The 12018-nt window shown below is 43.8% G+C and overlaps 1 protein-coding gene across 1 annotated transcript; it reads left to right on the forward strand.

Moving 5' to 3' along the window:
* Positions 1 to 449: 449 nt before the first annotated feature.
* Positions 450 to 5242, forward strand: CYTL1 (cytokine like 1). Its single transcript, XM_025385977.1, has 4 exons — positions 450 to 623; positions 2645 to 2689; positions 2859 to 2987; positions 4584 to 5242. Exons 1-4 carry the CDS (start codon positions 471 to 473, stop codon positions 4665 to 4667), a joined length of 411 nt encoding a protein of 136 aa, XP_025241762.1. The 5' UTR covers positions 450 to 470; the 3' UTR covers positions 4668 to 5242.
* Positions 5243 to 12018: the final 6776 nt, after the last annotated feature.

Consider the following 12018-nt stretch of genomic DNA (forward strand, 5'->3'; position numbering starts at 1 on the left):
GGGAGTGATGCTCAGTCATCCCCTCTAGTCCCTTTCCTTCCTGGCACTATATCCGTTTTGACAAATGGTGCCATTCAAACCCAGGCCTGGTGCCCACTCCTCTCCCCTGACCCTCCCCTCCTTCCATCTCTGTCCTCCTCTTATCCCCCACCCCTCTCCATCTGCTGTTCCCGCCATTTCAGGAAAAGTCCCCGTGGAGAGAGAAATTTCTTGCTGAAAGTGTGGGGGAGGCAAAGCCACCCTTTGTCACCCCCTCCTCCAGGCAGCCCCTCCTCTTAACCTGGGGCTTTCGTGTCTAAGAGGATTCCTGTCCCGGCCCTGCCCGGTGGGCGTGCTGGCTTCCTCTCTCCCACCCTGGATGGACGGCAGCCTGCGCTGGCCCCACAGGAAGTGGAGGCGTGGAGTCGCCCTGGACCACCCCCAGCCTGCATAAAGGGGCGGGCGGCGAGGCTGCACTAGCGCCTGGCACCATGAGGACGCCTGGGCCTCTGCCCGTGCTGCTGCTGCTCCTGGCGGGAGTCCCCACCGCGCGGCCCACTCCCCCGACCTGCTACTCCCGCATGCGGGCCCTGAGCCAGGAGATCACCCGCGACTTCCAGCTCCTGCAGAGCTCGGAGCCCTCGGTGAGTCCCCCGCGCGCCCAGGACAGGGGTGCATGGCAGATTCAGTTCTTAAATCCTTGCCTTTAGACAAGAAAAAAAAAGAGAGAGAGAGAGAAGGATATTTTTCTTTTCTAGTAAATGTAAATCTCAGGAGTGTTTGTGTTTTATTCATCTCCTATTAAATATGATACCAGTGGTTTGCTTTCTTCAAAACACAAGAAAAAGTAAAGACATCACAATTTTTGTAACTTACTAGCAAATATCAAAAGATCTGTTGTAAAATGTAAAAAAAAAAAAAAAAAAAAAAAAAAAGGACTGGGAGGAGGGGGAGAAAAACAGCTCCCCGTAGAGTCTGGAACATCAGAGTTAAGGAGAACGGAGGAATGAAGCTTGTGTATTCCTTTTGTTAGCCTGGTGAGGAGTGTGCCCAAAGAGGTGGCACAGAATTGGCTTCCACCCCTCATCTGCTGAGGGACCCGGGCAAATTCCTCAGCCTCTGCCTCTCAGTTTCCTTGTCCGTAAAATGGGATGACAGTAGCACCCCTCCCTTTAGAGTGCCTTTGACAATCAAAGGCAGGTGTGAACACAGGCACGGGTCACAGAGCCAAGCCTACAGGAACAAATACTCAACAGATGCCAGCTGATGTGATCACGATCTTCAGAGGGAGACCTGGGGACTCAGAGAGGGGAAGTCCCAGAAGGGCTGTTGGGGACTAGAACCCAGGCCTCTGCCTGCTTCTCCATTGAAACAAAATGCATTAAACTTCATTAAAAGCTTTGGTAAAGTTTAAAAGTGTCTTTTAATCACTTGCAAATGCTTCAAACAAAACATAATGTTTCTCAGATGTTGGGGTTTACAATGCCCTAGGTAACACCTTCTTGGTATTTTCTTTTTAAAAGTTAAATAACATGTATTTTTTTTCCTAATTGTAAAAGTAGTGTACTTTGTAGAACAGTTGGAAAATGTACAAAGTACAAAGAAGAAAATAAATCTTGCTTGTAATTCTACCAGCTAGAGGTAGCTGCTGCTGTAGCATTCTGGAGGATCATATTTCAGCTTTCTGTCTGCATATAGGTATTCAAATACGTGTGTGTTGTGTGTGTGTGTAAACAAAATTTGGGTCAAACAGCACAAGCAGTTTTGCAACTTACTTTTTAATGACACTATCAAATAAGTTAATTTTTGTTTTAACGTTTTGTTGTACAGTTTCACCACAATTTACCCACAAGTTTCTTATTATCGAATATAGACAGCAATCATCTTGTAAAGGAATCTGATTTTAAAAGGTTTAAAAAATTCAGAGGCTCTGAACTGCGGAGCGGGAAGAAAGTGGAAAGATTATGCATTCTAACTCTCTAATTTCACAACTGAGAACTGAAGGAAGGCACTTGCCCATGGTCACACAGGGATTACTGAGAGGGCAGAGCACGAGGGCTTTTGCCCTTCAGCCCTGCACAAAAATGGAAGCCCAATATAGAAATATAAAAGTATGCATATATATGCACTTTGATATTACTATATTATACACTATATACAACAATATATTAGCTATAGAATGCCTACATAACTAATACGTATAATTACATATATCTTATGTAAGTATATGTAATGTCTATAATTACATGCAGTTATACAACTGTTATGTAACTAAATAGTTATAGAACTGTTTTATAGATGTACATATATACTGTGTATATATACTTGTATTCCTGTATTATATTACTATTTCTATATTACAGTTATGGGACTGCTTTAATGTATATACGTGTATGTATATTTCTGAATGGGTATGCATAGAAAACATCTCCCTAATTCATAGCAAATGATATAAAGGTTGTATTCTAAAAGTCTAACTCTGGAAGCGCAGTCGCCCATTTCTGGAGGAGTGACATATGGCACAAGAAAGTACCGTGCATGTCGTAGCATGAGGGAGGGCTCCAAGGATCTGGGCTGGTCTGGCTGTTGAGAGGGCCACCAGGGAGACTTTTGTGACCAGGTGTGCCCCTGTGGGCACCCCAGAACCTCTTATCCCTTTCCACAGGAGCCGTGTGTGAGATACCTGCCCAGGCTGTACCTGGACATACACGTAAGAGGGCTCTCCCTGGGGGAGGGAAGTCTGGGGCTGAGGAACTCAGGTCTGAACCTCTGCTGCTGGCTGTGTGGCACAGAGTCAGGGAGAGATCTTACGCAGCTCAGCCCCGTCCCTCTCACTACTGACTTCTCCCACAAGCCCCCTCCCTGTTGCCCACTCCCAGAATTACTGTGTGCTGGACAAGCTGCGGGACTTTGTGGCCTCGCCCCAGTGTTGGAAAGTGGCCCAGGTGGATTCCTTGAAGGACAAAGCGCGGAAGCTGTACACCATCATGAACTCGTTCTGCAGGAGGGTAAGTGGATGCCATTGAAAATCCATTTTCTACTTGCTATCAAAGAGCTTTTCAAAGAGGAGGGTTGGGAGGAGACAGGGACAAGGAAGAGGAGCAGAGATGTTTCGCAGATGCTTTCAATTCACAAAGCCCTTTCTCAACCGTGGTTGCCTTGTTGATGGGGTTCAGGACAAGGCCCTTTGTCTCCATGAGCTGCACACTGATGCAGGGGTTACACCCCAGGACCAGACCCCAGCCACATAGATAGACTCTGCCAGGAGCCAAGTGAGGCAGGTTAGAGGAGACCCTGCAGGAGGGGGTTCAGGTGTGCTGTGATAAGAGGATTCTGGTAGGAGAGGGGAAAGGACAGAACATCAGCAATAGTTGAAATGTGAAAAGTAGAGGCATGTGATTGCAGGGCACAGACTTCAGCAACAGAGAGCCCTGAACTTGAGTCTGTATCTCCCTGCTTCCCAAGTGGGAGTGCCTGTCTTAGTCTGTTTCTGCTGCTATAACATAACACCACAGATTGGGTACTTTATTTTTTAAAAAAAGAAGTTTGGTTAGCTTATGGTGGAGATTGGTGTGGAGTCTAAGAGCATGGTGCTGGCATCTGGTGAGGGCCTTCTTGCTGCGTGATACCATGGCAGACGTCATCACACAGCAAGAGGGTAAGAGCCAGGGAGAGTTCACTTTTTTAACAAAGCCACCCTTGCAATAAGCAACCCTCTCTCAAGGTAGTGACATTAATCCATTCATAAAAGCAGAGTGCTCATTAATCCAGTCATTAAGTCAAAGCCTACATTAGTTCATGTACAAAGGCAGAGGGTTTAAGTTTCCAACACATAAACTTTTGGGACCACATTCAGATCACAGCAGTGTCCCTTCACTCCTCTGAGGCAAAGTTTCCTCAGTCCTGAACTGAGGACACAGTAGTGCCATCTCATGAGATGGATGATAATAACTACACCCATATCTTGTGTGGGCTCTGCAGTAACTCCCTTGATCCTAAGAAGCCTAGTAGGGTGACTAAATACGGAATTCCTAGCACCATGCTTAGCCCAGAGTAAGCTCCTCTGGAAACCGTAGTAATTAGCTATTAAGTTATAATTTCTTGATCCTATATGAAAGATGTGTTATGAATTTTCCCCCATGCCCACACCCAGTTTCCTCCTCCTCCCTGCTCCTTTTGGTTTGTGGGGGAAGATAGGAAGCTGATACAATTATGATAACAGTGTGATGAGTAGTGGTATTGACTGAAGTGAGGGGAGGTGAGAGCTGGCCTGATCTTCCTGGTCATTCCAATTCCTGGCCCAGGATGCTGCTCAGCAACTAAGGTTCATTCATTTATTCCCTCCCTCACCCATTCATCTATCCATCTGGTCAACCAATGTATGTGTGAATTCCGTAAGTGATAACAATCTTAAAAAACATGAAATTCTATTGGAATGTGAAGCCAGAAGTGACTAGCTCTTTTTGGGGAAGTAAGGGATGGGAAGTTTTCACACAAAGGGGAACAACTGAACGGCCTTTGAGGATAACCAAGAGCCCTACAGTTGCATATGGACTCCGTGGCCACCTTCAGTAATTTTCCTGCTCATTGCACATCTTTTTCAGGACTTGGTCTTCCTGTTGGATGACTGCAATGCCTTGGAATACCCAATTCCAGTGACTACGGTCCTGCCAGATCATCAGCGCTAAGGCAGCCCAGACCGGAGAAAGAACCCAAGAGAACTGAAGTTATGTCAACTACTCAGACTTAATGGGCCAGAGCCATGACCCCCACAGGTCTTGTGTTAGTTGTATCTGAAAGTGTTTTGTGTCTCTCTACCTTCTGGAAAACAGGGCTGGTATTCCTACCCAGAAACCTCCTTTGAGCATAGAGTTAGCAACCATGCTTCTCATTCCCTTGACTCATGTCTTGCCAGGATGGTTAGATACACAGTGTGTTGATTTGGTCACTAAAAAGAAGAAAAGGACTAACAAGCCTCTCTTTTATGAGCAACTATCTTGAGAACACACAAAATAGTATGTTTTTATTACTGGTTTAATGGAGTAATGGTACTTTTAGTCTTTCTTGATAGAAACCTGCTTACATTTAACCAAGCTTCTCTTATGCCTTTTTCTAACACAAACTTTCTTCACTTTCTTTCATTTAAAAAGAAATTAATGCTCTTAAGATATATTTGCAAGTTTTTTACGTAGTACTGACAGGACCCACTCTTTCACTGAAAGGTGATGAAAATGAAATAAAAAAATCTCTTCACAATGAGAAACACGTGTCCTGCTGTATCTGTCCAAGGTGGGTGTCAGGGTTGTGTTTTTTTCACACTTCTCTTGAAAACTCCTGCTCTAAGCATGATGCAACTTTCTCCCGCTTTCAGTCAGACTCAGGTGTCTCTGGTTCTGCTTCATCCACCTGCATGAATGTCTGCTCTTTAAGTGTTGGGGATGCTGATTTCTATTGAGGACAGCTGTTTCCTTTGGGGATCTACACTGGGGGCAGATTGCATCATACCCACAGGCAGTGCTTTGCTGCACTTATCACGAATATCAGCTATTGACTCCACACAGCAAATATGCAGATGGGCATGGAAGGAGGCTGAGGCTCATGTAGGTCAAGTAACTTGTCCGAGGCCACTGGCTGCTAAGTGAGGAAGCCTGGGTTGAACCCAAGCCTGTATAACTCCAAAGCCCATGCCCTTCGCAGTGTAGCCACCCCAGCGCGCTGCAGGTGAAACATGCTTGTTAAATTAATTTATGAACCCAACAATAAAATCTCAGTTAAGAAACGGGATTGTTGAAAAAATATCTCAAATGTTGACTTTGCTAAATTCCACATGTTATATTGGAGTCTTTTGGCTTCTTTTCCTCTTTTTTAATTTTTATTTTTTTTTTAATTATTTTTTATTTTCCATAGGTTATTGGGGTACAGGTGGTGTTTGGTTACATGAGTAAGTTATTTAGTGGAGTAAGTTATTTAATGGTGATTTGTGAGATTTTGGTGCACCCATCACCTGAGCAATATACACGGCACCCTATTTGTAGTCTTTTATCCCTCACCCCCCCCGACCCTTCCCCTGAAGTCCCCAAAGTCCATTGTATTATTCTTAATGCCTTTGTGTCCTTATAGCCTAGCTCCCACATATCAGTGAGAACATACAGTTCTTGGTCTTTTGGTTTGGTTTTCCATTCCTGAGTTCTTCACCTAGAATAATAGTATCCATTCTCATCCAAGTCACTGCAAATACCATTAATTCATTCCTTTTTATGGCTGAGTAGTATTCCATCACACATATATATACATATATACACACATATATACATATACACATATATACAGATATATACACATATATATACACATACATATACACACACATACATACACACACACACACACATATATATGTATACATATATACACACTACAGTTTATTCCCTCAACTGGCATCCACGATTTTGCAATTGTGAACTGTGAAGCTATAACATGCATGTGCAAGTATCTTTTTTGTATAATGACTTCTTTTCTACTAGGTAGATACCCAGTGGTGGGATTGCTGGATCAAATGGCAGTTCTACTTTTGGTTCTTTTTTTTTTTCTAGTTTTTTTTTTTTTTTAAATTATACTTTAAGTTCTAGGGTATATGTGCACAATGTGCAGGTTTGCTACATATGTATACATATGCCATGCTGGTGTGCTGCACCCATTAACTCGTCATTTACATTAGGTATATCTCCTAATGCTATCCCTCCTCACTCCCTCCACCCCATGACAGGCCCCGGTGCATGATGTTCCCCTTCCTGTGTCCAAGTGTTCTCATTGTTCAATTCCCACCTATGAGTGAGAACATGCGGTGTTTGGTTTTTTTGTCCTTGTGTTAGTTTGCTGAGAATGGTGGTTTCCAGCTTCATCCATGTTCCTACAAAGGACATGAACTCATCCATTTTTATGGCTGCATAGTATTCCATGGTGTATATGTGCCACATTTTCTTAATCCAATCTATCATTGATGAACGTTTGGGTTGGTTCCAAGTCTTTGCTATTGTGAATAGTGCCGCAAGAAACATACATGTGCATGTGTCTTTGTAGCAGCATGATTTATAATCCTTTGGGTATATACCCAGTAGTGGGATGGCTGGGTCAAATGATATTTCTAGTTCTAGATCCCTGAGGAATCACCACACTGTCTTCCACAATGGTTGAACTAGTTTACAGTCCCACCAACAGTGTAAAAGTTTTCATATTTCTCCCATCCTCTCCAGCACCTGTTGTTTCTTGACTTTTTAATAATCACCATTCTAACTGGTGTGAGATGGTATCTCATTGTGGTTTTGATTTGCATTTCTCTGATGGTCAGTGATGATGAGCATTTTTTCATGTGTCTGTTGGCTGCACAAATGTCTTCTTTTGAGAAGTGTCTGTTCGTATCCTTTGCCCACTTTTCAATGGGGTTGTTTGATTTTTTCTTGTAAGTTTGTTTGAGTTCTTTGTAGATTCTGGATATTAGCCTTTGTCAGATGAGTAGATTGCAAAATTTTTCTCCCATTCTGTAGGTTGCCTGTTCACTCTGATGGTAGTTTCTTTTGCTGTGCAGAAGCTCTTTAGTTTAATTAGATCCCGTTTGTCAATTTTGGCTTTTGTTGCCATTGCTTTTGGTGTTTTAGACATGAAGTCCTTGCCCATGCTGATGTCCTGAATGGTATTGCCTAGGTTTTCTTCTAGGGTTTTTATGGTTTTAGGCCTAACATTTAAGTCTTTAATCCATCTTGAATTAATTTTTGTATAAGGTGAAGGAAGGGATCCAGTTTCAGCTTTCTACATATGGCTAGGCTTCTTTTCCTCTTTTCTCTACATATAGGCCAGGCTTTTCCACCTTAATCCTCGATGCCTCTAACTTCTCAAATGATATATGAGAAAGATTTATAAGTTTTATTCTCTATTTAGAAGCGCAAGTCCACAGAATTATTAGTTTCTGGGGCTGCCGTAATACGGGACCACAAACTATGTGGCTTGAAAGTAGAGACATGTATTGTCTCATAGTTCTGGAGGCTAGAAGTTCTGAAATCAAGGCTTCATCAGGGACACACTCCCTCTGACGATTTCAGGACAGGATTCTTCCTCATCTCTTCCTGGCTTAGGGTTGTTGGTGGCAGTCTTCACCATGCCTTGGCTTTTAGATGCATCCCTTCAGTTTCTGCCCCCTCAACATCTGGTATTCTCCCTATGTCTGTGTCTCTGTGTTCAAAATGGTTTCTTTTTATAAAAAGAGTAGTTATTAGATTAGGAGCCACTCTAATCCAATATAATCCCATCCTAATCTGATAACATCTACAAGGACCCTATTTCCAAATGAGGTCACGTTAACAGGTACAGAGGGTTAAGACTCAACATATCTTTCTGGGAGACACAATTCAACCCACAACAGTCACTCTTTCAGTAAATAACCTTTTCGCAAAGGAAAATAACACAACAGACTGACTCTTGTTAATCACCACCACCGCCGCTGTCGTCTGCCACTTCCTGGCTGATGCTGAATATGGCGGCATGGAACCCAGCACACAGCATTCCTTAGCCTACTGATTCTCCACAAAGATGCCACAGGATGGGGGCTGTAAGCCCTGATTTACAGTGGAGGAAACACAATGGGGTTCAAAGGTTAAGTGATTTCTCCAGACAGCTAATGCATGGTGGTGAAGGGATTCCAGACAAACAGGCAAGTGCCACAGTCATTTCATAGTTCTGCTAACCCTTTGCTAGGTTCAGGCGGTAAAAGCAAACCAGTGAAGACAGGAACTAATTAAAGCATTTCAGGGATTTATTTGTGGTTTTAAAAAAATTTTTTTTAACTTTCAAGTTCAGGGTACCTGTGCAGGTTTTTCATATAGGCAAACTCTCGTCATGCGGGTTCGTTGTGAAGATTGTTTTGCCACCGGGTATTAAGCCTAGTGTCTATTTTATTTTTCTGGATCCTCTCCCTCCTCCCACCTTCCACCCTCCAGTAGGCCCCTGTGTCTGTTGCTACCCGCTAAGTGTTTATATGTTCTTATTATTTAGTTCCCACTTACAAATGAGAGCACGCAATATTTGGTTTTCTCTTCCTGCATTACTTTGCTAAGGATAACGGCCTCCAGCTCCATCTGTATTCCTTCCAAGGACATTTATTTGTTTGTTCACTTCTTCAATATTTACCAAGTACTTACTATGAACTCAACAAACACTGAGATGAAAAGTAAAGAATTTCTCTTTTTAGGTTACCAAGGGAGACAAATGCAAAATCTGAAAGACAGCAGAGGGAGGCACAAATAACGGGCAGAAAGATTTCTTAGAGGATCTGCAATTTGGGCAAGGACATGCAATGCAACGGGGAGCTTGTTGAGCTGAAAAGGGGTGGAGGCAGGAGCTATAGTATCGCCACAGGCATGGAGTCTTCCAGGGGAAGTGAATGGCATGGTTTGGATGCCATTGTGTGGTTAGGGAGGTCGAGAAGTGGAGCTGAAAATGTAGAGGGATCCAAATGTAAGTGGCTTTGCTTGCAGTAAAGTCTGACATGCAGTGCATCCCTACCCCATCACTAGTTGCATGACCAGGGTCATGTAAAGAAGAATCCTTTTCTGGGCAGAAAGATTGGACATGGTTGGAGGCTGTCACTCCCTGAAGGGGCATTGATTTGGGTTAAAACAGTAACAAAACAAGGACACTGCTCCTCCCTCTGTGTCCCAGCCCATGGCCACCACCCTGGACTCCTTCTCCAGCTTTGTTTACAACCAGCTGGTTATCCCTGTTTCCTCTGTATCTCTTGACTTCTCCATTGGCTTGTTCTGACTCAACGTTAGTTCAAAAGCTTCTCAGAGCAAACATCGGGTTGTGTCTGTGCTCAGGACTCAATCCTCTGGTGGGTCTTACCCCACGATTAGTTCTTGTCCCAAGTGAGGGTCTGCCAATCGCTAGTCCTTCTCCCCTGAGGCTTTCCCGTCAGAAAGGGGACTTGCTTCTCATGGGCTTGTCAGTCATTAGGGCCTATGTTCTACTTTCTCAGCTGATTTGCCTCACCTCGTGAAACAAAGCAGAGCCACGGAAGTGGTGAGTGCAGAGCTTTCGTCCAGCTCTGCTGCTTCTTAGCTATGTGCAGGTGCACAATTTACTTAGCATCTTTGTGCTTCAGTTTTCTCCTCTGAGAAGTGAGGATGACAATAATACAAATGTCATAGGCTTATTTGGGAGGTGACATGAATTGACACATTTCAAGCACTTACAGGATCTGATGGAAGTAAGAGTTGTAATCAGCTCTAATTACCATCAAACGGCAACACAGTAGTTGCTGAAGAGTCCAAGGTTACTCTTGGATGAGAGTACCTGCAGTACAAAAGTTCATGCACTCCCTTTTCCAAGATAAGAGCACAGTTGAACATAAACCCTTGTTCCAGCCTCCTACCTGGACAACAGCAACAGCTCCCTGCTGTATGTCCTCATGTCTTCCTCCCTCCCTCCAAATCCACCCTCCACCCACAAACCAGAGCGATCTTCCTATGGTGCACATCTGCTTCCAATATTCCTCTGCTTCATGCCCACCAGTTGCTCCCCTAAGACTCACCTCATCTGGCCTTGGCCTTCCCTGATCTCACCCACTGCTAATTCCCCCCTACACCCACACACATGCCCACTCCTCACAACAAAGTGTTTTCTGAATGTAGCATTACCTCCATGTCTAAGCACATGCCGGGCTGCCTTCCCACCTCCCATACCCTTGGAAACCCCTACAGTCTTTCAACTGCTCAAGTGTAACTTGTACCCTGAAACTTTTGCAGAATCCCTGATAGAAGGAACAACTCTCTTTTCTGGACTACCTTTCTCTCTTGTACTTATTTCATCCTTGTATGTTCATCATACTCATCATCAAACCTGCCCCAGCTGATCATTTCCTCCTCCTTGATGTACTTTTCTCACTTGGCGTCCAGGGCCCCACCTCTCCAATTCTTCCCACCCCACTGGCTTCTTCTTGTCTACCTCTGCTTCTAGGTCCTCTTCCCATGACCTCTCGGCATTGGGGTGATCCAAGCTCAGCCCTCACTCCCTTCCTTTCCTCTGCGTGCTCTTTACACTCTTTGGGATCTCATGCTTCATGGCTTTAGAGACCATCTTTGTGCCTGTACCACAAAGCGTGGTGCTAAATTTGGCTCCTTTCTTTCTCCCATAACTTACTTTCAAGGCATCAGAAATCCTGCTCTCTCTAATGCCTAAATAACCCAGAATGTGACCAATTCTTAGCATTTCCCCAGCTGCCCACCTGATCCAAGTTCACTCAAATTTGTTTCCCCAGATGACTGCAGTGGCTACCTAGATTGTTTCTCTGCTTCCGTCTTTGCCCCAACACAGCTTATTCTCAGCACAGTGGTCAAGGTGAGCCATTAAAATGGAAGGCAGATCATGTCCTTTGACTGCTGAAATCAGTATTGCACCTTCACACCCAGGGGCAATTTAAACCAACTGAGAATTATTAGGCAAAAATTCTCATCATTTAAGCCTAGTTGATTTGCAAAAGTGCTAAAAAAGCAAAATCCCCTTCTGCATTTACAGAATGTTCAGTTCTGTAGATTGTCAGATCAAGAATGCACAGGATAGAGGAAGGGACTGTCCTGACATCAATTAAGGGTTAGAGGAGAGAAGATAAAAAAAAGAAATAGAGTACAATTATGTGGAAAATGTTCAAGTCAGCAGAGTCATAACTTAGATTATGTTTCTTCATGGTGAAGGCATCCCAGGCATTATTTGGGCACTTGATATGCGTTCTAAAATGTTTGCAATCAAATTCCTGAATTGCAAGTCTACTTATTTTTTTGATAATTTCCTGGCTGCCACACAAAGACAAGGAAACTTGCTCCAGAGTCATTGCTTCTTAATTCATTTGATTCCGATCCCACTTCTGCTGCCTCAATCCAGCTCAAGGCATTCCTAAGTCAGAACATGGGCTCAAGTTTTTGGCACTTTCTCAGCAGCCGGCGTCCTTCCTCTGGCCTGGGCAGTTGTACATATTCTGAGTTTAGAAATTAT

The sequence above is a fragment of the Theropithecus gelada genome, chromosome 5, assembly GCF_003255815.1.
Source record: "Theropithecus gelada isolate Dixy chromosome 5, Tgel_1.0, whole genome shotgun sequence".
In the NCBI taxonomy this organism is placed as follows: Eukaryota; Metazoa; Chordata; class Mammalia; order Primates; family Cercopithecidae; genus Theropithecus; species Theropithecus gelada.

Bases quoted from the DNA above. Each gene is read 5' to 3' on its own strand.
- CYTL1 (XM_025385977.1), top strand. From the start codon at position 471: ATGAGGACGCCTGGGCCTCTGCCCGTGCTGCTGCTGCTCCTGGCGGGA. The intron at 624-2,644 runs GTGAGTCCCCCG...CCCTTTCCACAG, and splicing joins TGCAGAGCTCGGAGCCCTCG to GAGCCGTGTGTGAGATACCT. The intron at 2,690-2,858 runs GTAAGAGGGCTC...GCCCACTCCCAG, and splicing joins GGCTGTACCTGGACATACAC to AATTACTGTGTGCTGGACAA.